At 42.8% G+C, this 27,396-nt stretch overlaps 1 protein-coding gene across 1 annotated transcript in view; it reads left to right on the top strand.

Moving 5' to 3' along the window:
* The window catches only part of LOC118941433 (neuronal acetylcholine receptor subunit alpha-7-like), a 99,625-nt gene that overhangs the window by 52,899 nt on the left and 19,330 nt on the right, over nt 1–27,396 (top strand). The window contains exons 3-5 of the mRNA XM_036954111.1: nt 1,150–1,194; nt 5,734–5,843; nt 25,363–25,442. Of these exons, the coding sequence (XP_036810006.1) occupies nt 1,150–1,194; nt 5,734–5,843; nt 25,363–25,442 (235 nt within the window). The remainder of the gene's footprint in view (nt 1–1,149; nt 1,195–5,733; nt 5,844–25,362; nt 25,443–27,396) is intronic.

The following is a 27,396-nucleotide window of genomic DNA, read 5'->3' as shown; positions in this document are numbered from 1 at the left end:
TCTACAGTCTGTATTAGATACGGTAGTCTCTACAGTCTGTATTATATACAGTAGTCTTCAGAACTCTACAGTCTGTACGAGATACAGTAGTCTCCAGAACTCTACAGTTTATATTAGATACAGTAGTCTCTACAGTCTATATGAGATACAGTAGTCTCTACAGTCTATATTAGATACAGTAGTCTCTACAGTCTATATGAGATACAGTAGTCTCTACAGTTTGTATTAGATACAGTAGTCTCCAGAACTCTACAGTCTATATTAGATACAGTAGTCTCTACAGTCTGTATTAGATACAGTAGTCTCTACAGTCTGTATTAGATACAGTAGTCTCTACAGTCTATATGAGATACAGTAGTCTCCAGAACTCTACAGTCTATATGAGATACAGTAGTCTCCAGAACTCTACAGTCTGTATTCGATACAGTAGTCTACAGAACTCTACAGTCTGTATTAGATACGGTAGTCTCCAGAACTCTACAGTCTGTATTAGATATGGTAGTCTCTACAGTCTGTATTAGATACAGTAGTCTCCAGAACTCTACAGTCTGTATTAGATACGGTAGTCTCCAGAACTCTACAGTCTGTATTAGATACGGTAGTCTCCAGAACTCTAGAGTCTGTATTAGATACAGTAGTCTCCAGAACTCCTCAGTCTATATTATTATTCTATAATGTTATTCTAACAGAGATGTATTGAAACACCTCTGCTCTTCACCCAGAGTGGAGTCTTATTCTATCAGAGTTATTCTATCAGAGATATTCTATCAGAGATATTCAACAGAGATATTCTATCAGAGATATTCTATCAGAGATATTCTAACAGAGATATTCTAACAGAGATATTCTATCAGAGATATTCTATCAGAGATATTATTTTAGAGATATTCTAACAGAGATATTCTATCAGAGATATTCTATCAGAGATATTCTATCAGAGATATTCTATCAGAGATATTCTAACAGAGATATTCTATCAGAGATATTCTAACAGAGATATTCTAACAGAGATATTCTAACAGAGATATTCTATCAGAGATATTCTAACAGAGATATTCAACAGAGATATTCTAACAGAGATATTCTAAACACCTCTCCTCTGCTCTGAAGACATTTCCTTTTTCTTTTTCCCCTTCTTTTCTTCTCCAGGATGAGAAGAACCAGGTTCTGATGACCAACGCCTGGCTGCAGCTGGTAAGACTGAATTTCTACCCTTTGTGTGTGTGTGTGTGTGTGTGTGTGTGACTCTAGTTCTGTGTGTCTGACCCTCATTTGCAGTATAATAGCCATTTTGTTTGTTTCATTTGCTTGTTGAAGCTGGTGTTTGTATCTTGCGGTGGGCGCTATATGATCTCCCTTCCCAACAGATGTCCATGCCCAAGTCCTTGCAATGAGGGAGGGATATGAAATGTTCAATTAAAATCTCACAATTTCTAATGGTTTATAGGTTTTCCCCCCACTGAGACTTGCTGACGCGAACACAGATCAGATAATGGGCTGGAGTTCAGATCTCTGATTGACTTAGCGAGCCAGTGCTGAATGACAAAATGTCCCAGCTGTTTGGCTTCAGGTTTGGAGCAAGAATTTAGCAAGAAGCATTTTGAATTTTAAAATCTGCATCCCAAATGACACCCTATTCCCAATATAGGGTAGAGCTCTGGTGGAAAGTAAAGCTATGTAGGGAACAGGGTGCCATTTTGGGACGTCTCCTACATCTTCTATTACTGTTGGAAACATAGGAGCCCACAGACAGTCCATCAGGTCATACACCAGGGGGATGGGTAACAACATGGGAACATTATCTATCAGATGATAGTGACACATTGGCTGGAGGTTGGAGAGAAGGTTACATTTCTCCCGCCCTGCGTCTCCATGGCAATGTCCTTTCAGGGTAGCCTGTAAATGAGGCCACAACTTACAGGAGGTTGGTGGGACGTTAATTGGGGAGGGCGGGCTCTTGGTAATGTCTGGAGCTGAATCAGTGGAATGGTATCAGATACATGGGTTCCATTCCATTCGCTCCTTTCCAGCCATTATTATGTGTCGTCCTCCCCTCAGCATCCTCCTCTGACCACAATCCACTGTCCTGTGTTCTTATCTGACCTGTCAGTTTCCCTCAAGGTGAACAGACTCTGACTGGCTGACAGTGGGGTTTTCATCAATAAATTATGCAAGTGTTGGCCTTAATACAGGAGTCCCTTCTCTGCTAATGGGCCGGGGGAGCAATTTTTTTTGCAGACGCTTCAGGTCAAGAGTTACATTAACAAAAAAAATGGATAATTTAGGTAGTCTTTACAACCTGGAGTAGATGATGCATCCTGCTTTAAACCTTTACTTTGTGGAGTCAGCATTTACAATGTTAGACTAGATTCTCAGTGTTCTATCCCAGAATAGATTCTCAGTGTTCTATCCCAGAATAGATTCTCAGTGTTCTATCCCAGAATATATTCTCAGTGTTCTATCCCAGAATAGATTCTCAGTGTTCTATCCTAGAATATATTCTCACAGTGTTCTATCCCAGAATATATTCTCAGTGTTCTATCCTAGAATATATTCTCAGTGTTCTATCCTAGAATATATTCTCACAGTGTTCTATCCCAGAATATATTCTCAGTGTTCTATCCTAGAATATATTCTCAGTGTTCTATCCCAGAATATATTCTCAGTGTTCTATCCCAGAATATATTCTCAGTGTTCTATCCCAGAATAGATTCTCAGTGTTCTATCCCAGAATATATTCTCAGTGTTCTATCCCAGAATATATTCTCAGTGTTCTATCCCAGAATATATTCTCAGTGTTCTATCCCAGAATATATTCTCAGTGTTCTATCCCAGAATAGATTCTCAGTGTTCTATCCCAGAATATATTCTCAGTGTTCTATCCCAGAATATATTCTCAGTGTTCTGTCCCAGAATATATTCTCAGTGTTCTATACCAGAATATATTCTCAGTGTTCTATCCAATAATATATTCTCAGTGTTCTATCCCAGAATAGATTCTCACAGTGTTCTATCCCAGAATATATTCACAGTGTTCTATCCCAGAATATATTCTCAGTGTTCTATACCAGAATATATTCTCAGTGTTCTATCCCAGAATATATTCTCACAGTGTTCTATCCCAGAATAGATTCTCAGTGTTCTGTCCCAGAATATATTCTCAGTGTTCTATCCCAGAGAATATATTCTCAGTGTTCTGTCCCAGAATATATTCTCAGTGTTCTATCCCAGAATAGATTCTCAGTGTTCTATCCCAGAATATATTCTCACAGTGTTCTATCCCAGAATATATTCACAGTGTTCTATCCCAGAATATATTCTCTCAGTGTTCTATCCCAGAATATATTCTCAGTGTTCTATCCCAGAATATATTCTCAGTGTTCTATCCCAGAATATATTCTCTCAGTGTTCTATCCCAGAATATATTCTGTGTTCTATCTCAGAATATATTCCCAGTGTTCTATCCCAGAATATATTCTCAATGTTCTATTCTGGGATGTTACTGTTCCAGGAATGACATTAGCCCTTAATGACATCATCAATTAGAAACATTTAGACTGTTGGACAAACTTTACTCCTCCAATCTATGTTCCTTTTCCAACCTATGTTTAGAGATGTCCTGATGTAGCCTGATGTTCTCTTGATATAAACTGTGTTTAGAGATGTCCTGATGTAGCCTGATGTTCTATTGATATAAACTGTGTTTAGAGATGTCCTGATGTAGCCTGATGTTCTATTGATATAAACTGTGTTTAGAGATGTCCTGATGTAGCCTAGTGTTCTCTTGATATAAACTGTGTTTAGAGATGTCCTGATGTAGCCTAATGTTTCTCTTTGATCTAATTCACCACCACTACAAAGCTTGAACATGAAAGACAGAGAGAGTCAAGGACAGGCCTCTCTAGGACTATAAAAGCCATGTTTGTTCAGAGAAGACTACTAGTGGAGAGATTAGCTACATAAATAACACTGTTTGTCAGGGAAGTCTAGAGGAGGTGACACGATGTTGGCATGCCATGAAGTGTACACATACTCGTATAAACACACACACACACACACACACACACACACACACACACACACACACACACACACACACACACACACACACACACACACAAAATAAATGTGCGTGCACGCAGGCAAGCACACACCAATGTTAACGTTTGTGTGTGTTTGTGTGTGTGTGTCCAATGTACCGGCACTGAGTTTCAGTAGCCACATCAGTAGATGGACTCCCTCTGTGTGTTAGGGAACACACCTATGGCAAAAAAACATCTGAGGACACACAGACAGTCTCACAGCGCATTACACAGACAGTCTCACAGCGCGTTACACAGACAGTCTCACAGCGCGTTACACAGACAGTCTCACAGCGTGTTACACAGACAGTCTCACAGCGTGTTACACAGACAGTCTCACAGCGTGTTACACAGACAGTCTCACAGCGTGTTACACAGACAGTCTCACAGCGCGTTACACAGACAGTCTCACAGCGCGTTACACAGACAGTCTCACAGCGCGTTACACAGACAGTCTCACAGCGCGTTACACAGACAGTGTCACAGCGCGTTACACAGACAGTCTCACAGCGCGTTACACAGACAGTCTCACAGCGCGTTACACAGACAGTCTCACAGCGTGTTACACAGACAGTCTCACAGCGTGTTACACAGACAGTCTCACAGCGTGTTACACAGACAGTCTCACAGCGCGTTACACAGACAGTCTCACAGCGCGTTACACAGACAGTCTCACAGCGCGTTACACAGACAGTCTCACAGCGCGTTACACAGACAGTCTCACAGCGCGTTACACAGACAGTCTCACAGCGCGTTACACAGACAGTCTCACAGCGCGTTACACAGACAGTCTCACAGCGCGTTACACAGACAGTCTCACAGCGCGTTACACAGACAGTCTCACAGCGCGTTACACAGACAGTCTCACAGCGCGTTACACAGACAGTCTCACAGCGCGTTACACAGACAGTCTCACAGCGTGTTACACAGACAGTCTCACAGCGCGTTACACAGACAGTCTCACAGCACGTTACACAGACAGTCTCACAGCGCGTTACACAGACAGTCTCACAGCGCGTTACACAGACAGTCTCACAGCGCGTTACACAGACAGTCTCACAGCGCGTTACACAGACAGTCTCACAGCGCGTTACACAGACAGTCTCACAGCGCGTTACACATCATTTAGTTCAGTCATGTGAGGAAAGGATGTGAAATGCACAACGTCTCTTTTGGAGGTACTTTTATGTGCTTCTATACGGTGGAGTTAGCGTGACTCTCGTGGCCTAATAGAGGGATTAGAAGGTTGAGTCACAGCCCAAAACATGACCCAACCTCCTGCCACTGCTGGCCAAGGGCACAGACATAGGGACCACTTATTGGGAGAAAGGATGGCTGTTCTATTTGATTGAAAGTGTTTTGAAGCTAATTACAGAACTGTCAAGTGCCCTAATGTGTTTTACACACCGTACAGAAGGCCTGTGAATGGATCAGTGTATTTGTGAATTGTCAATGTAAAAACTCTGATCTCTCATCTCCTTCTCTTCTCCATTCTTTCTTTCTTTCTTTCCTCCTCTCCTCTCCTCTCCTCTCCTCTCCTCTCCTCTCCTCTCCTCTCCTCTCCTCTCCTCTCCTCTCCTCTCCTCTCCTCTCCTCTCCTCTCCTCTCATCTCCTCTCTTCTCCTCTCTTCTCCTCTCCTCTCCCTTCTAGCACTGGACAGATACTTACCTCTCCTGGAACCCAGAGAACTTCCCAGGTGTTCAGAACCTTCGTTTCCCCTCCAATCAGATCTGGGTTCCTGATATCCTCCTCTACAACAGGTAGGCCCTCACTGCCACGGTCTCAACCAATAAGCATAGAGCTATGATGTATGAATGACTTAAGTTACTGTAATCTACTGTGTTCTAGTATGGGGGAAAATGGGTCTGGCTAGACAGTGACCGATGTATGTCAGGAGAAGGAGCTGAAGTTGACAAAACAAACTGAGCACAATGTCTGCAGTAGAAGTAAGAAGATGTTTCTGGATTTCAGGGATACAGTATTTTCAACCTAACTTCCATTTCCCCTGAAAAACGGAAGTGGCGCCTCCGCTGAGGTGTCTTTCCCACGTCTGCTACGTTGCAGTAGCAGGCTAGTGGTGTTTAATTTTCTCCTAGGGGAGTTCAATTGATACACATTAGTCCACTAAGTAACCCATTTGTAGACAGACGACTCCCCTGTGGTTTGATTTCACCCTTGGTCAGAGCGTGGACTAATGAAATGACTACGAATTGATTGCCTGCAGGACATAAATAAACCACAATACCCATGAGGCTTTGCATCTGTGGCCCATTGCCATGATGGGTAATGTGTAGGAAGGAGCTGGATGACGAAATCAGTGTTTGTGGATTGTCCACTGTACATGGGATAGAATTACCAAGAGATTCCACTTCCACTGAAGTTGACATAATATTGTTTTCAAAACAGAATAGGAGACAAAAAAATCTGACCCCCCCCCCCAGCTGAAACAGTGCATCTACTCATAAATTGATGTTTGTATCCTTCGATTGATTCTTTTGTTCTTTTTTCTTACGTAGTCACCAAACTATAGTCTCTGCAAACACCTAACCTGGCTTGTAGCCTCCATCTCTCCTGTCCCCGTACGCCCCTGTGTTGTCCGTAGCAGGATCCAGTCCATGGAGATAAATGGAGAGGTCATATGGCTCTGTACAGCTCACGGGTTCAGGGAACGCTCTAGCAGAGCCACTCCCACAGTGCCTTACAGATGGTGGCGTCAGCCATTTTGTTTTTTCAATGAACCCTGAATCGTAACTCTGCCCCCGCCCCGCCTGCTCTCAGTGGTGCCGGACCTAGTTATTAACTGATACAGTTAGTAGATAGACATGGATGTTGATGGTATGGTAGATTTCATACAATACTGATATAGCATAATGGATAGACCCCCCAAAATGATTTTGGTGATATGGTACATTTCAAACAACAGCGTTTTAGTGCTGAAACATCGGCTAGTCTACTGAGGTTGCTGGCTGTCTGACGCCGGTACGGGAATCATACTGACGTCTAGGAACATGTCACCTGGCGATTACCGACTGTGACAGGGTAGAAGGAGACAACAATACCCACCGTCTGTTTGAGATGTGTCTAGGGGACAGGATGTGTGCGTGTTTTCGTGCCCTCTTCCGTTGAGCTGTCAGACTGGGTTGGGTTGAAGGAGCCAGCCAGGGAACCTGGGACCTCTGAGGTAGCTGACAGTGTCAAGTTTCAAGGTTTAATGTCACATGCACAAGTACAGTGAAATGCCTTTCTTGCCGCTCTAACCCCAACAATGTAGTATCAATAACAATGTAAACAATAACAATGTAGTAAACAATAACAATGTAGTAAACAATAACAATGTAGTAAACAATAACAATGTAGTAAACAATAACAATGTAGTAAACAATAACAATGTAGTATCAATAACAATGTAAACAATAACAATGTAGTAAACAATAACAATGTAGTAAACAATAACAATGTAGTAAACAATAACAATGTAAACAATAACAATGTAGTAAACAATAACAATGTAGTAAACAATAACAATGTAGTAAACAATAACAATGTAGTAATCAATAATAATGTAGTATCAATAACAATGTAGTATCAATAACAATGTAGTATCAATAACAATGTAGTATCAATAACAATGTAGTATCAATAACAATGTAAACAATAACAATGTAGTAAACAATAACAATGTAGTAATCAATAACAATGTAGTAAACAATAACAATGTAGTAATCAATAATAATGTAGTATCAATAACAATGTAGTATCAATAACAATGTAGTAAACAATAACAATGTAGTAATCAATAATAATGTAGTATCAATAACAATGTAGTATCAATAACAATGTAGTAAACAATAACAATGTAGTAATCAATAATAATGTAGTAATCAATAACAATGTAGTATCAATAACAATGTAGTATCAATAACAATGTAGTATCAATAACAATGTAGTATCAATAACAATGTAGTATCAATAACAATGTAGTAATCAATAACAATGTAGTATCAATAACAATGTAGTATCAATAACAATGTAGTATCAATAACAATGTAGTATCAATAACAATGTAGTAAACAATAACAATGTAGTATCAATAACAATGTAGTATCAATAACAATGTAGTATCAATAACAATGTAGTATCAATAACAATGTAGTAATCAATAACAATGTAGTATCAATAACAATGTAGTATCAATAACAATGTAGTATCAATAACAATGTAGTAATCAATAACAATGTAGTAATCAATAACAATGTAGTATCAATAACAATGTAGTATCAATAACAATGTAGTATCAATAACAATGTAGTAATCAATAATAATGTAGTATCAATAACAATGTAGTATCAATAACAATGTAGTATCAATAACAATGTAGTATCAATAACAATGTAGTATCAATAACAATGTAGTAATCAATAACAATGTAGTATCAATAACAATGTAGTATCAATAACAATGTAGTATCAATAACAATGTAGTATCAATAACAATGTAGTATCAATAACAATGTAGTATCAATAACAATGTAGTATCAATAACAATGTAGTATCAATAACAATGTAGTATCAATAACAATGTAGTAATCAATAACAATGTAGTATCAATAACAATGTAGTAATCAATAATAATATAGTAAACAATAACAATGTAAACAATAACAATGTAGTAAACAATAACAATGTAGTATCAATAACAATGTAAACAATAACAATGTAGTAAACAATAACAATGTAGTAAACAATAACAATGTAGTATCAATAACAATGTAGTATCAATAACAATGTTGTATCAATAACAATGTAGTAAACAATAACAATGTAGTAAACAATAACAATGTAAACAATAACAATGTAGTAAACAATAACAATGTAGTAAACAATAACAATGTTGTATCAATAACAATGTAAACAATAACAATGTAGTAAACAATAACAATGTAGTAAACAATAACAATGTTGTATCAATAATAATGTAGTATCAATAACAATGTAGTATCAATAACAATGTAGTATCAATAACAATGTAAACAATAACAATGTAGTATCAATAACAATGTAGTAAACAAACAATGTAGTATCAATAATAATATAGTAAACAATAACAATGTAAACAATAACAATGTAGTAAACAATAACAATGTAGTAATCAATAACAATGTAGTAAACAATAACAATGTAGTAAACAATAACAATGTAGTAAACAATAACAATGTTGTATCAATAACAATGTAGTATCAATAACAATGTAAACAATAACAATGTAGTAAACAAACAATGTAGTATCAATAATAATATAGTAAACAATAACAATGTAAACAATAACAATGTAGTAAACAATAACAATGTAGTAATCAATAACAATGTAGTAAACAATAACAATGTAAACAATAACAATGTAGTAAACAATAACCATAACCATAACCAGTCAGTAGTTATATACAGGGTCAGTTCCAGGGTCAGTAGTTATATACAGGGTCAGTTCCAGGGTCAGTAGTTATATACAGGGTCAGTTCCAGGGTCAGTAGTTATATACAGGGTCAGTTCCAGGGTCAGTAGTTATATACAGGGTCAGTTCCAGGGTCAGTAGTTATATACAGGGTCAGTTCCAGGGTCAGTAGTTATATACAGGGTCAGATCCAGGGTCAGTAGTTATATACAGGGTCAGTTCCAGGGTCAGTAGTTATATACAGGGTCAGTTCCAGGGTCAGTAGTTATATACAGGGTCAGTTCCAGGGTCAGTAGTTATATACAGGGTCAGTTCCAGGGTCAGTAGTTATATACAGGGTCAGATCCAGGGTCAGTAGTTATATACAGGGTCAGTTCCAGGGTCAGTAGTTATATACAGGGTCAGTTCCAGGGTCAGTAGTTATATACAGGGTCAGTTCCAGGGTCAGTAGTTATATACAGGGTCAGTTCCAGGGTCAGTAGTTATATACAGGGTCAGTTCCAGGGTCAGTAGTTATATACAGGGTCAGATCCAGGGTCAGTAGTTATATACAGGGTCAGTTCCAGGGTCAGTAGTTATATACAGGGTCAGTTCCAGGGTCAGTAGTTATATACAGGGTCAGATCCAGGGTCAGTAGTTATATACAGGGTCAGTTCCAGGGTCAGTAGTTATATACAGGGTCAGTTCCAGGGTCAGTAGTTATATACAGGGTCAGTTCCAGTGTCAGTAGTTATATACAGGGTCAGTTCCAGGGTCAGTAGTTATATACAGGGTCAGTTCCAGGGTCAGTGGTTATATACAGGGTCAGTTCCAGTACCATATTAACAATGTGCAGGAACACTGGAGTGATGGAGGTAGATATGTTTAGGAGTAAGGAGATACTGGAGTGATGGAGGTAGATATGTATAGGGGTAAGGAGATACTGGAGTGATGGAGGTAGATATGTATAGGGATAAGGAGACAGGGATTCTGGAGTGATGGAGGTAGATATGTATAGGGGTAAGGAGACAGGGATACTGGAGTGATAGAGGTAGATATGTATAGGGGTAAGGAGACAGGGATACTGGAGTGATGGAGGTAGATATGTATAGGGGTAAGGTGACAGGAATACTGGAGTGATGGAGGTAGATATGTATAGGGGTAAGGAGACAGGGATACTGGAGTGATGGAGGTAGATATGTATAGGGGTAGGTTGACAGGGATACTGGAGTGATGGAGGTAGATATGTATAGGGGTAAGGTGACAGGGATACTGGAGTGATGGAGGTAGATATGTATAGGGGCAAGGTGACAGGAATACTGGAGTGATGGAGGTAGATATGTATAGATATGTATGGGGTAAGGTGACAGGAATACTGGAGTGATGGAGGTAGATATGTATAGGGGTAAGGAGACAGGGATACTGGAGTGATGGAGGTAGATATGTATAGGGGTAAGGTGACAGGAATACTGGAGTGATGGAGGTAGATATGTATAGGGGTAAGGAGACAGGGATACTGGAGTGATGGAGGTAGATATGTATAGGGGTAAGGAGACAGGGATACTGGAGTGATGGAGGTAGATATGTATAGGGGCAAGGTGACAGGAATACTGGAGTGATGGAGGTAGATATGTATAGATATGTATGGGGTAAGGTGACAGGAATACTGGAGTGATGGAGGTAGATATGTATGGGGTAAGGTGACAGGAATACTGGAGTGATGGAGGTAGATATGTATGGGGTAAGGTGACAGGGATACTGGAGTGATGGAGGTAGATATGTATAGGGGTAAGGAGACAGGGATACTGGAGTGATGGAGGTAGATATGTATAGGGGTAAGGTGACAGGGATACTGGAGTGATGGAGGTAGATATGTATAGGGGTAAGGAGACAGGGATACTGGAGTGATGGAGGTAGATATGTATAGGGGTAAGGGGACAGGGATACTGGAGTGATGGAGGTAGATATGTATAGGGGTAAGGTGACAGGAATACTGGAGTGATGGAGGTAGATATGTATAGGGGTAGGTTGACAGGGATACTGGAGTGATGGAGGTAGATATGTATAGGGGTAAGGTGACAGGGATACTGGAGTGATGGAGGTAGATATGTATAGGGGTAGGTTGACAGGGATACTGGAGTGATGGAGGTAGATATGTATAGGGGTAAGGAGACAGGAATACTGGAGTGATGGAGGTAGATATGTATAGGGGTAAGGAGACAGGGATACTGGAGTGATGGAGGTAGATATGTATAGGGGTAAGGAGACAGGGATACTGGAGTGATGGAGGTAGATATGTATAGGGGTAAGGTGACAGGAATACTGGAGTGATGGAGGTAGATATGTATAGGGGTAAGGTGACAGGAATACTGGAGTGATGGAGGTAGATATGTATAGGGGTAAGGTGACAGGAATACTGGAGTGATGGAGGTAGATATGTATAGGGGTAAGGAGACAGGGATACTGGAGTGATGGAGGTAGATATGTATAGGGGTAGGTTGACAGGGATACTGGAGTGATGGAGGTAGATATGTATAGGGGTAGGTTGACAGGGATACTGGAGTGATGGAGGTAGATATGTATAGGGGTAAGGTGACAGGGATACTGGAGTGATGGAGGTAGATATGTATAGCGGCAAGGTGACAGGAATACTGGAGTGATGGAGGTAGATATGTATAGATATGTATGGGGTAAGGTGACAGGAATACTGGAGTGATGGAGGTAGATATGTATGGGGTAAGGTGACAGGAATACTGGAGTGATGGAGGTAGATATGTATGGGGTAAGGTGACAGGGATACTGGAGTGATGGAGGTAGATATGTATAGGGGTAAGGAGACAGGGATACTGGAGTGATGGAGGTAGATATGTATAGGGGTAAGGGGACAGGGATACTGGAGTGATGGAGGTAGATATGTATAGGGGTAAGGTGACAGGAATACTGGAGTGATGGAGGTAGATATGTATAGGGGTAGGTTGACAGGGATACTGGAGTGATGGAGGTAGATATGTATAGGGGTAAGGTGACAGGGATACTGGAGTGATGGAGGTAGATATGTATAGGGGTAGGTTGACAGGGATACTGGAGTGATGGAGGTAGATATGTATAGGGGTAAGGAGACAGGAATACTGGAGTGATGGAGGTAGATATGTATAGGGGTAAGGAGACAGGGATACTGGAGTGATGGAGGTAGATATGTATAGGGGTAAGGAGACAGGGATACTGGAGTGATGGAGGTAGATATGTATAGGGGTAAGGTGACAGGAATACTGGAGTGATGGAGGTAGATATGTATAGGGGTAAGGTGACAGGAATACTGGAGTGATGGAGGTAGATATGTATAGGGGTAAGGTGACAGGAATACTGGAGTGATGGAGGTAGATATGTATAGGGGTAAGGAGACAGGAATACTGGAGTGATGGAGGTAGATATGTATAGGGGTAGGGAGACAGGGATACTGGAGTGATGGAGGTAGATATGTATAGGGGTAAGGAGACAGGGATACTGGAGTGATGGAGGTAGATATGTATAGGGGTAGGTTGACAGGGATACTGGAGTGATGGAGGTAGATATGTATAGGGGTAGGTTGACAGGGATACTGGAGTGATGGAGGTAGATATGTATAGGGGTAAGGTGACAGGGATACTGGAGTGATGGAGGTAGATATGTATAGGGGTAAGGAGACAGGGATACTGGAGTGATGGAGGTAGATATGTATAGGGGTAAGGAGACAGGGATACTGGAGTGATGGAGGTAGATATGTATAGGGGTAAGGTGACAGGAATACTGGAGTGATGGAGGTAGATATGTATAGGGGTAAGGAGACAGGGATACTGGAGTGATGGAGGTAGATATGTATAGGGGTAAGGAGACAGGGATACTGGAGTGATGGAGGTAGATATGTATAGGGGCAAGGTGACAGGAATACTGGAGTGATGGAGGTAGATATGTATAGGGGTAAGGAGACAGGGATACTGGAGTGATGGAGGTAGATATGTATAGGGGTAAGGTGACAGGAATACTGGAGTGATGGAGGTAGATATGTATAGGGGTAAGGAGACAGGGATACTGGAGTGATGGAGGTAGATATGTATAGGGGTAAGGAGACAGGGATACTGGAGTGATGGAGGTAGATATGTATAGGGGCAAGGTGACAGGAATACTGGAGTGATGGAGGTAGATATGTATAGATATGTATGGGGTAAGGTGACAGGAATACTGGAGTGATGGAGGTAGATATGTATGGGGTAAGGTGACAGGAATACTGGAGTGATGGAGGTAGATATGTATGGGGTAAGGTGACAGGGATACTGGAGTGATGGAGGTAGATATGTATAGGGGTAAGGGGACAGGGATACTGGAGTGATGGAGGTAGATATGTATAGGGGTAAGGTGACAGGGATACTGGAGTGATGGAGGTAGATATGTATAGGGGTAAGGAGACAGGGATACTGGAGTGATGGAGGTAGATATGTATAGGGGTAAGGGGACAGGGATACTGGAGTGATGGAGGTAGATATGTATAGGGGTAAGGTGACAGGAATACTGGAGTGATGGAGGTAGATATGTATAGGGGTAGGTTGACAGGGATACTGGAGTGATGGAGGTAGATATGTATAGGGGTAAGGTGACAGGGATACTGGAGTGATGGAGGTAGATATGTATAGGGGTAGGTTGACAGGGATACTGGAGTGATGGAGGTAGATATGTATAGGGGTAAGGAGACAGGAATACTGGAGTGATGGAGGTAGATATGTATAGGGGTAAGGAGACAGGGATACTGGAGTGATGGAGGTAGATATGTATAGGGGTAAGGAGACAGGGATACTGGAGTGATGGAGGTAGATATGTATAGGGGTAAGGTGACAGGAATACTGGAGTGATGGAGGTAGATATGTATAGGGGTAAGGTGACAGGAATACTGGAGTGATGGAGGTAGATATGTATAGGGGTAAGGTGACAGGAATACTGGAGTGATGGAGGTAGATATGTATAGGGGTAAGGAGACAGGGATACTGGAGTGATGGAGGTAGATATGTATAGGGGTAGGTTGACAGGGATACTGGAGTGATGGAGGTAGATATGTATAGGGGTAAGGTGACAGGGATACTGGAGTGATGGAGGTAGATATGTATAGGGGCAAGGTGACAGGAATACTGGAGTGATGGAGGTAGATATGTATAGGGGTAAGGTGACAGGGATACTGGAGGGATGGAGGTAGATATGTATAGGGGTAAGGTGACAGGGATACTGGAGTGATGGAGGTAGATATGTATAGGGGTAAGGAGACAGGGATACTGGAGTGATGGAGGTAGATATGTATAGGGGTAAGGTGACAGGAATACTGGAGTGATGGAGGTAGATATGTATAGGGGTAGGTTGACAGGGATACTGGAGTGATGGAGGTAGATATGTATAGGGGTAAGGTGACAGGAATACTGGAGTGATGGAGGTAGATATGTATAGGGGTAAGGAGACAGGGATACTGGAGTGATGGAGGTAGATATGTATAGGGGTAAGGTGACAGGAATACTGGAGTGATGGAGGTAGATATGTATAGGGGTAGGTTGACAGGGATACTGGAGTGATGGAGGTAGATATGTATAGGGGTAAGGTGACAGGAATACTGGAGTGATGGAGGTAGATATGTATAGGGGTAAGGTGACAGGGATACTGGAGTGATGGAGGTAGATATGTATAGGGGTAAGGTGACAGGAATACTGGAGTGATGGAGGTAGATATGTATAGGGGTAAGGAGACAGGGATACTGGAGTGATGGAGGTAGATATGTATAGGGGTAAGGTGACAGGGATACTGGAGTGATGGAGGTAGATATGTATAGGGGTAAGGAGACAGGGATACTGGAGTGATGGAGGTAGATATGTATAGATATGTATATGGGTAAGGAGACAGGGATACTGGAGTGATAGAGGTAGATATGTATAGGGGTAGGTTGACAGGGATACTGGAGTGATGGAGGTAGATATGTATAGGGGTAAGGAGACAGGGATACTGGAGTGATGGAGGTAGATACAGTGCCTTGCGAAAGTATTCGGCCCCCTTGAACTTTGCGACCTTTGCCACATTTCAGGCTTCAAACATAAAGATATAAAACTGTATTTTTTTGTGAAGAATCAACAACAAGTGGGACACAATCATGAAGTGGAATGACATTTATTGGATATTTCAAACCTCAGTGAGGTTGGATGGAGAGCATTTGTGAACAGCAGTTTTCAGTTCTTTCCACAGATTCTCGATTGGATTCAGGTCTGGACTTTGACTTGGCCATTCTAACACCTGGATATGTTTATTTTTGAACCATTCCATTGTAGATTTTGCTTTATGTTTTGGATCATTGTCTTGTTGGAAGACAAATCTCCGTCCCAGTCTCAAGTCTTTTGCAGACTCCATCAGGTTTTCTTCCAGAATGGTCCTGTATTTGGCTCCATCCATCTTCCCATCAATTTTAACCATCTTCCCTGTCCCTGCTGAAGAAAAGCAGGCCCAAACCATGATGCTGCCACCACCATGTTTGACAGTGGGGATGGTGTGTTCAGCTGTGTTGCTTTTACGCCAAACATAACATTTTGCATTGTTGCCAAAAAGTTCAATTTTGGTTTCATCTGACCAGAGCACCTTCTTCCACATGTTTGGTGTGTCTCCCAGGTGGCTTGTGGCAAACTTTAAACGACACTTTTTATGGATATCTTTAAGAAGTGGCTTTCTTCTTGCCACTCTTCCATAAAGGCCAGATTTGTGCAATATATGACTGATTGTTGTCCTATGGACAGAGTCTCCCACCTCAGCTGTAGATCTCGCAGTTCATCCAGAGTGATCATGGGCCTCTTGGCTGCATCTCTGATCAGTCTTCTCCTTGAATGAGCTGAAAGTTTAGAGGGACGGCCAGGTCTTGGTAGATTTGCAGTGGTCTGATACTCCTTCCATTTCAATATTATCGCTTGCACAGTGCTCCTTGGGATGTTTAAAGCTTGGGAAATCTTTTTGTATCCAAATCCGGCTTTAAACTTCTTCACAACAGTATCTCGGACCTGCCTGGTGTGTTCCTTGTTCTTCATGATGCTCTCTGCGCTTTTAACGGACCTCTGAGACTATCACAGTGCAGGTGCATTTATACGGAGACTTGATTACACACAGGTGGATTGTAATTATCATCATTAGTAATTTAGGTCAACATTGGATCATTCAGAGATCCTCACTGAACCTCTGGAGAGAGTTTGCTGCACTGAAAGTAAAGGGGCTGAATAATTTTGCACGCCCAATTTTTCAGTTTTTGATTTGTTAAAAAAGTTTGAAATATCCAATAAATGTCGTTCCACTTCATGTTTGTGTCCCACTTGTTGTTGATTCTTCACAAAAAAATACAGTTTTATATCTTTATGTTTGAAGCCTGAAATGTGTCAAAAGGTCGCAAAGTTCAAGGGGGCCGAATACTTTCGCAAGGCACTGTATGTATAGGGGTAAGGTTACTAGGCAACAGGATATTAGATAAATAGAGTAGCAGCAGCTTGTATGTGAGTGGATGTGTAGAGTCAGTATAAATGGATGTGCATATTATGTGTGTGTGAGCAAATTATGGTGAGTGTGTGTGTGTGCATAGAGACTGAATGGCAATGTCCTGGCAATGTCCTGGATGGCAGGCAGCTCGTCCCCAGTGATGTACTGGGCTGTCTGCACCAGCCTCTGTAGCGCCATGCGATTGAAGGCGGTGTTATTACCATACCAATCAGTGATGGGCTGTCCTCACCACCCTCTGTAGCACCATGTGATTGAAGGCGGTGTTATTACCATACCAAGCAGTGATGGGCTGTCCTCACCAGCCTCTGTAGCACCATGCGATTGAAGGCAGTGTTATTACCATACCAATCAGTGATGGGCTGTCTGCACCACCCTCTGTAGCACCATGTGATTGAAGGCGGTGTTATTACCATACCAAGTAGTGATGGGCTGTCCTCACCAGCCTCTGTAGCACCATGCGATTGAAGGCGGTGTTATTACCATACCAATCAGTGATGGGCTGTCTGCACCACCCTCTGTAGCACCATGTGATTGAAGGCGGTGTTATTACCATACCAAGCAGTGATGGGCTGTCCTCACCACCCTCTGTAGCACCATGCGATTGAAGGCGGTGTTATTACCATACCAAGCAGTGATGGGCTGTCCTCACCACCCTCTGTAGCACCATGCGATTGAAGGCGGTGTTATTACCGTACCAAGCAGTGATGGGCTGTCTGCACCACCCTCTGTAGCACCATGTGATTGAAGGCGGTGTTATTACCATACCAAGTAGTGATGGGCTGTCCTCACCACCCTCTGTAGCACCATGCGATTGAAGGCGGTGCTATTACCATACCAATCAGTGATGGGCTGTCCTCACCAGCCTCTGTAGCACCATGCGATTGAAGGCGGTGTTATTACCATACCAATCAGTGATGGGCTGTCTGCACCAGCCTCTGTAGCACCATGTGATTGAAGGCGGTGTTATTACCATACCAAACAGTGATGGACTGTCCTCACCACCCTCTGTAGCACCATGCGATTGAAGGCGGTGTTATTACCATACCAATCAGTGATGGGCTGTCCTCACCAGCCTCTGTAGCACCATGCGATTGAAGGCGGTGTTATTACCGTACCAAGCAGTGATGGGCTGTCCTCACCAGCCTCTGTAGCGCCATGCGCTGGAAGGCGGTGTTATTACCATAACATGCAGTGATGGGCTGTCAGCACCAGCCTCTGTAGCACCATGCGATTGAAGGCGGTGTTATTACCATAACATGCAGTGATGGGCTGTCCTCACCAGCCTCTGTAGCACCATGCGATTGAAGGCGGTGTTATTACCATAACATGCAGTGATGGGCTGTCCTCACCAGCCTCTGTAGCACCATGCGATTGAAGGCGGTGTTATTACCATACCAAGCGGTGATGCAGCCTGTCAAGATGCTCTCAGTGGAACAGCTGTAGAACTTTTAGAGGATCTGAGAGCCCATGCCAAACCTTTTCAATCTCCCGAGGGGGAAGAGGTGCTGTCACACTATTTTAAGTCCTTGGGGATTTGGACACTGAGGAACTTGAAGCTCTCGACCCAGATTCAGCAGGACAGCCTGTGAAAACTGTCCACTAGTGTTTGTATCCCTGAGCGCTGAACCTCATTGCCTCAGGACCTCCGGAACAGGCTTCCAGATTAAGGCTAAACAGATTTCTGTATCCTTATTTATCCAGGGAAATAGACAGAATATGGAGGGGAGAAGATGGAGCTCCAACCATTATGGGACGAGCTGCAGACAAAAATCCCCATTACATTTAAGAGAAGAGAAGGCGTGACTCACAATTAAAATTCAGGAACACATTTTCAGATGGGCCCCACTTGCTTTGAAATGAGATATGTCACGTTTTTATGTAGCCAGGAAGTCATTAAGAGTGTTGTTGTCACCGTTTTATGTAGCCAGGAAGTCATTAAGAGTGTTGTTGTCACGGCTTTAGAAACGTTCCAACCATGCCGTATTGCCGTATCTCAGTATTACTCCAGAATAGTTTGTATGTGACGGACAAAAAGTAACTCATTCCAATGGATCAGGGTTATGACTCTGAAGGAGAAGAAACTAAACAGAATGTCTGCCTTTTCTATTTGAACCAATAAAATCCCAGAACACAACGGGAGGAACCATGTACTAAAAACACCGACTGTTTGTCTCACATGCCTCACTCCGACACAGGAGCACATTTTAACAGCGTCATTACAGTTGACGATAAAAGCCGCTCCGAACTCGGAGTGTAATTGCTGGTGGTAATTTTAAGTGTCAGTGGATGAGAGTCATTATTACAAGAGAGAAGATGCTGATGTCAATGCATTGGTAACTCATTCATTCACTCACTCACTCACTCACTCACTCACTCACTCACTCACTCACTCACTCACTCACTCCTTGTAATGGATTACAGACAACAAGATAACATGGTGTTGAAGTTGATTGATGTCATATGCTGTCTGTGCTACGTTGTTTAAGATGATGGAGGTGTTCTTTATGAGGTGGTTTGTGTGTGTGTGTGTGTGCGTGTGTGTGTTTGAGCGTGCGTATTTGTGTGTGTGAGTGTGTGTGCAAGCGTGTGAGCGTGTGTGTGTGTGCGTGTGTGTGTGTGTGTGTCTAATAGGATGATACGGAACATTAAGCAGGTGATGGTCAGGATCAGCGATCACTAACATTATAGTCCTGGACAAAGGGAGCTGAAGATTTACAGATGGGGAAAAAGAAACGAAGGAACGAAGGAAGGAACAAAGAAAGGAAGGAATGAACCAAAAACAGGAAGAGGAACGGGAAGTTAGATATGTAGGAAAGGTCAGTTCCTGCAGATGATCTGTATCTGTCCCTGTAATCATTCTACCTGGTTCTTTCCTCACATACACCAGAGTGAGAAGGTGAGACATAAATAAAACGTCCCTGTAATCGTTCTACCTGGTCCTTTCCTCACATACACCAGAGTGAGAAGGTGAGACATAAATAAAACGTCCCTGTAATCGTTCTACCTGGTCCTTTCCTCACATACAAGAGAGTGAGAAGATGAGACATAAATAAAACGTCCCTGTAATCGTTCTACCTGGTCCTTTCCTCACATACACCAGAGTGAGAAGGTGAGACATAAATAAAACGTCCCTGTAATCGTTCTACCTGGTCCTTTCCTCACATACACCAGCGTGAGAAGGTGAGACATAAATAAAACGTCCCTGTAATCGTTCTACCTGGTCCTTTCCTCACATACAAGAGAGTGAGAAGGTGAGACATAAATAAAACGTCCCTGTAATCGTTCTACCTGGTCCTTTCCTCACATACAACAGAGTGAGAAGGTGAGACATAAATAAAACGTCCCTGTAATCGTTCTACCTGGTCCTTTCCTCACATACAAGAGAGTGAGAAGGTGAGACATAAATAAAACGTCCCTGTAATCGTTCTACCTGGTCCTTTCCTCACATACACCAGAGTGAGAAGGTGAGACATAAACAAAATGTCCCTGTAATCGTTCTACCTAGTCCTTTCCTCACATACACCAGCGTGAGAAGGTGAGACATAAATAAAACGTCCCTGTAATCGTTCTACCTGGTCCTTTCCTCACATACACCAGAGTGAGAAGGTGAGACATAAATAAAACGTCCCTGTAATCGTTCTACCTGGTCCTTTCCTCACATACAAGAGAGTGAGAAGGTGAGACATAAATAAAACGTCCCTGTAATCGTTCTACCTGGTCCTTTCCTCACATACAAGAGAGTGAGAAGGTGAGACATAAATAAAACGTCCCTGTAATCGTTCTACCTGGTCCTTTCCTCACATACAAGAGAGTGAGAAGGTGAGACATAAATAAAATGTCCCTGTAATCGTTCTACCTGGTCCTTTCCTCACATACAAGAGAGTGAGAAGGTGAGACATAAATAAAACGTCCCTGTAATCGTTCTACCTGGTCCTTTCCTCACATACAAGAGAGTGAGAAGATGAGACATAAATAAAACGTCCCTGTAATCGTTCTACCTGGTCCTTTCCTCACATACAACAGAGTGAGAAGGTGAGACATAAATAAAACATCCCTGTAATCATTCTACCTGGTCCTTTCCTCACATACACCAGAGTGAGAAGGTGAGACATAAATAAAACGTCCCTGTAATCGTTCTACCTGGTCCTTTCCTCACATACAAGAGAGTGAGAAGGTGAGACATAAATAAAACGTCCCTGTAATCGTTCTACCTGGTCCTTTCCTCACATACAAGAGAGTGAGAAGATGAGACATAAATAAAACGTCCCTGTAATCATTCTACCTGGTCCTTTCCTCACATACACCAGAGTGAGAAGGTGAGACATAAATAAAACGTCCCTGTAATCGTTCTACCTGGTCCTTTCCTCACATACACCAGAGTGAGAAGGTGAGACATAAATAAAACGTCCCTGTAATCGTTCTACCTGGTCCTTTCCTCACATACACCAGCGTGAGAAGATGAGACATAAATAAAACGTCCCTGTGAGATGTTGGTAAGATATTTCCATTTCTGCTCTCAACCTGCCGTTGTGACTTCCCTGGGTAACGTAGAGCTATAAGCCCACTGTCGTCATATCCAATATCATGGTGTCTTTAGTGTACCTGTCATATGAACCTGTCGAACTCTCTGTCGTGACACAAGACATCATTCTGAGAAGATATTCCTTTCCTTTCCCTCCTGAGACATAGATCCTGAAAACCAGTTATTGTGTTTCTGTCTGTCAGTGTTTTCACAGGATGAAACAGGACACACACACACACACACACACACACACACACACAACATTGTCTACACAGTGTTTTGAGAGGACATTTCTATAAGCAGTGTAGAGATTTGGAGAGGAGCTTCTACCTGAAGCAGGAAGCTGTGATATTGAAGGAATAAGGTGTTTGTATTCTGTACATGTATTTGTCTGTCTGAAACCCAGTACAATGCTTTCCTTAAGGGATTGGTGGTGTGACGTGTGACACACAAATACTCATGTATAAAAGGATAAACATGATCTAGAATTCAAGCTTACTTCCTTTTTGAGGTGTGTAACCTCCAGGTATGTCCCCGTGTTACACCATAACCCCCCCCTCAATGTACGTCCCTGTGTTACACCATTACACCCCCCCCCCCCCTCCAGGTACGTCCCTGTGTTACACCATCCCCCCCCCCCCCTCCAGGTACGTCCCCGTGTTACACCATTACCCCCCCTCCAGGTACATCCCTGTGTTACACCATTACCCCCCCTCCAGGTACGTCCCTGTGTTACACCATTACCCCCCCTCCAGGTACGTCCCTGTGTTACACCATTACCCCCCCTCCAGGTATGTCCCTGTGTTACACCATTACCCCCCCTCCAGGTACGCCCCTGTGTTACACCATTACCCCCCTTCCAGGTACGTCCCTGTGTTACACCATTACCCCCCCCTCCAGGTACGTCCCTGTGTTACACCATTACCTCCCCTCCAGGTATGTCCCTGTGTTACACCATTACCCCCCCTCCAGGTACGTCCCTGTGTTACACCATTACCCCCCCCCCCTCCAGGTACGTCCCTGTGTTACACCATTACCCCCCCTCCAGGTACGTCCCTGTGTTACACCATTACCCCCCTCCCCCCACCTCCAGGTACGTCCCTGTGTTACACCATTACAACCCCCCCCCCCCCCCCCCCCTCCAGGTACGTCCCTGTGTTACACCATTACCCCCCTCCCCCCACCTCCAGGTACGTCCCTGTGTTACACCATTACCCCCCCCCCCCCCCCCCCCCCCCTCCAGGTACGTCCCTGTGTTACACCATTACCCCCCTCCCCCCACCTCCAGGTACGTCCCTGTGTTACACCATTACCCCCCCCCTCCAGGCACCTTGTTGACCTTTGTGGAACAACTTCTGTTTGTTTGTGTAGCTCTGTATGATTCATATATCTTGTTTAATATGATTTGTTTAAACAAGATATATGAATCATTTTTAATAAGATATATGAATCATATTAAACAAGATATATGAATCATATTAAACAAGATATATCAATCATATTTAACAAGATATGAATCATATTACTCAAGCTATATGAATCATATTTAACAAGATACATGAATCATATTAAACAAGCTATATGAATCATATTTAACAACATACATGAATCATATTTAACAAGATACATGAATCATATTAAACAAGATATATTAATCATGTTACACGAGATGTATGAATCATATTAAACAAGGTATATGAATCATATTAAACAAGCTATATGAATCATATTAAACAAGGTATATGAATCATATTAAACGAGATATATGAATCATATTAAACGAGCTATATGAATCATATTAAACGAGGTATATGAATCATATTAAATGAGATATATAAATCCTATTAATGTGATTCATATATCTTGTTTAATATGATGTTGTGTGATTATTGATTCATAGTCATAAACCAACATGCGCTAGTTGGATTATGCAGTTTAAAAAACATTATTAATCAATTCATTAAATTACTAAATGTTGATTTAAGACAGAGAAACACTGTACAAGGTACAATTCTACAACAGTGTGGATGGATGGTTTCAAGTACAAGAACATTAAAACAAACCAAAAAATATTTATAACTTCCAAACCAGCGTTAGTTCATTTGTATTCAGCTGGCCTCGACCACGCTGCTAATTTAGAAACCTTTGTTCTTGGACAATGGACCGCGTGATTATCAGGGTGTGTTCTAAATGACCCTCTATTTCCTGTTCAGCGCACTACTTTTCACCAGGACCCATAGGTCTAAAGTAGTGCACTATTTAGGGGATATGGTGCCATTTGGGAGATAGGATTCATCCCAACATTGCCAAACAACCATGCCTGCAGCTTCCTCTCGTCTGAACAAATGGAACAATTATCATATCCGATTATGACAGGGACATGCAGCAATAAATCAACATTAAATTATGTAAATTGTGATGTCTTCTTTTAGGTTTGGTTACAGTCATTTTTTTTGGCCTGCATTTAGTGCAAGGGCTGGTTGCGCGTCAGCCAATAGTGTAGTTTGTTTCCAATCCACTTCCTGTTCTTGTGGCATCAGTCACGTAACCATTCGTCATTTCAAAACAGACTAATGGACGTCTGCATGAATCAGGAGAATTATCATCTTCTTTTTTGGGGGAAGATGAGCACTTTCATTTATTAGTCATTGTTTCCCATTATGAGAGCCAATCTCTCAATCCGACCCTCTAGGCACTGATGCTGGGATCTGATCTGGAGAAGCAACATTTACCAGGGAAGGTCAGGAGCCACTTTTATCTGATCAATCACTCTTGTTCCCCCAAAATGTTTTAATATATATCTGGGGAGTAAGGATGGGGTGAGGAGGGATGCTGGGGGGTGAGGAGGGATGCTGGGGGGTGAGGAGAGATGCTGGGAGGTGAGGAGAGATGCTGGGAGGTGAGGAGGGATGCTGGGGATGAGGAGGGATGCTGAGGGTGAGGAGGGATGCTGGGAGGTGAGGAGGGATGCTGGGGGGTGAGGAGGAATGCTGGGGGTGAGGTGGGATGCTGGGGGATGAGGAGGGATGCTGGGGGGTGAGGAGGGATGCTGGGGGTGAGGAGGGATACGGGAGGTGAGGGGGGATGCAGTGATGAGGAGGAATGCTGGGGGTGAGGGGGGATGCTGGGGGTGAGGGGGGATGCGGGGGGGTGAGGAGGAATGCTGGGGGTGAGGCGGGATGCGGGAGGGTGAGGAGGGATGCAGGGGGTGAGTGGGGATACGGGGGGGGGGTGAGGGGGGTTAGTCTAGGCTGTAATACCTGTGATATATGGTTTGTTTGTTCTGATGTATCTCAGTTTGAAGATAGTGTTTCTGAAGCCAGTCCCACCACACGCTGAGCCACCACTGATGAAACCCTTTCTGAAGGAGGAACGGATCAATAATATACACACTGTCTGTCTCGCTCAGTACTGAGCCCTCTGTCTAAGATACAGTATCTCTCCTCCTCTCTCTGTTTCTCTCTCCTCTTTCTCTCTCTCTCCCTCTCTCTCTCCTCCTCTCTCTGTTTCTCTCTCCTCTTTCTCTCTCTCTCCCTCTCTCTCTCCTCCTCTCTCTGTTTCTCTCTTCTCTTTCTCTCTCTCTCTCTCTCTCTCTCTCTCTCTCTCTCTCTCCTTCTCTATCTCTCTCTCTCCTTTTCTCTCTGTTTTGCCCCTTATTTCTATCTCCATGACAACAGACTTAGTTACCCTCCTATCAGACTTAGTTACATCTATCAGATCATTCATCTGTCTATCTTCTCTCTCTCTCTCCTCCTCCTCTCTCTGTTTCTCTCTCTCTTCTCTCTCTCCTCCAGTGCAGACGAGAGGTTTGATGCTACCTTCCACACCAACGTCCTGGTCAACTCCTCTGGGTCCTGCCAGTACATTCCACCAGGTGGGTAACCAGGTCACGTCTAGCCCTGTTCAGTTCCAGGGGTTTCTGGGTCGATACCTATGCTTTGAGGAGGGTCGCTTTACCCCAACGCTCTCTGCTACTGTATGACAAACGGTACCGGAGCGCCAAGTCTAGAACCAAAATGTTCCTGAACAGGTTCTACCCCCAAACCATAAGACTGCTGAACAACTAATCACAACTAATCAAATGGCCACCAGACTATTACATCCCCCCCCCCCTCCATCTGTTTTTACACTGCTGCTACTCGCTGTTTATTATCTATGTATAGTCCCATCACCCACTTTACCCCTCTACCTACATGGACAAATGACCTCGACTAACCTTTACCCCTACCTACATGGACAAATGACCTCGACTAACCTTTACCCCTACCTACATGGACAAATGACCTCGACTAACCTTTACCCCTACCTACATGGACAAATGACCTCGACTAACCTTTACCCCTACCTACATGGACAAATGACCTCGACTAACCTTTACCCCTACCTACATGGACAAATGACCTCGACTAACCTTTACCCCTCTACCTACATGGACAAATGACCTCGACTAACCTTTACCCCTACCTACATGGACAAATGACCTCGACTAACCTTTACCCCTCTACCTACATGGACAAATGACCTCGACTAAGCTTTACCCCTACCTACATGGACAAATGACCTCGACTAACCTTTACCCCTCTACCTACATGGACAAATGACCTTGACTAACCTTTACCCCTCTACCTACATGGACAAATGACCTTGACTAACCTTTACCCCTCTACCTACATGGACAAATGACCTCGACTAACCTTTACCTCTACCTACATGGACAAATGACCTCGACTAACCTTTACCCCTCTACCTACATGGACAAATGACCTTGACTAACCTTTACCCCTCTACCTACATGGACAAATGACCTTGACTAACCTTTACCCCTCTACCTACATGGACAAATGACCTCGACTAACCTTTACCTCTACCTACATGGACAAATGACCTTGACTAACCTTTACCCCTCTACCTACATGGACAAATGACCTTGACTAACCTTTACCCCTCTACCTACATGGACAAATGACCTTGACTAACCTTTACCCCTCTACCTACATGGACAAATGACCTCGACTAACCTTTACCCCTCTACCTACATGGACAAATGACCTCGACTAACCTTTACCCCTCTACCTACATGGACAAATGACCTCGACTAACCTTTACCCCTCTACCTACATGGACAAATGACCTCGACTAACCTTTACCCCTACCTACATGGACAAATGACCTCGACTAACCTTTACCCCTACCTACATGGACAAATGACCTCGACTAACCTTTACCCCTCTACCTACATGGACAAATGACCTCGACTAACCTTTACCCCTACCTACATGGACAAATGACCTCGACTAACCTTTACCCCTACCTACATGAACAAATGACCTCGACTAACCTTTACCCCTACCTACATGGACAAATGACCTTGACTAACCTTTACCCCTACCTACATGGACAAATGACCTTGACTAACCTTTACCCCTTTACCTACATGGACAAATGACCTCAACTAACCTTTACCCCTCTACCTACATGGACAAATGACCTCGACTAACCTTTACCCCTCTACCTACATGGACAAATGACCTCGACTAACCTTTACCCCACACATTGACCCCTGTATGTAGCCTCATTATTGTTACTTTTTAATAATTGTTTTACTTGAGTTTATTTGGTAAATATTTTCTTAACTCTTTCTTGAACTGTAAGGTTGGTTAAGGGCTTGTAGGTCAGCATTTAACTGTAAGGTTGGTTAAGGGCTTGTAGGTCAGCATTTAACTGTAAGGTTGGTTAAGGGCTTGTAGGTAAAGCATTTAACTGTAAGGTTGGTTAAGGGCTTGTAGGTCAGCATTTAACTGTAAGGTTGGTTAAGGGCTTGTAGGTCA

Source organism: Oncorhynchus mykiss, chromosome 19 (assembly GCF_013265735.2).
Source record: "Oncorhynchus mykiss isolate Arlee chromosome 19, USDA_OmykA_1.1, whole genome shotgun sequence".
NCBI lineage: Eukaryota > Metazoa > Chordata > Actinopteri > Salmoniformes > Salmonidae > Oncorhynchus > Oncorhynchus mykiss.
The sequence above is the reverse complement of the archived record's forward strand: the minus strand, read 5'-3'. Positions and strand labels throughout refer to the sequence as shown.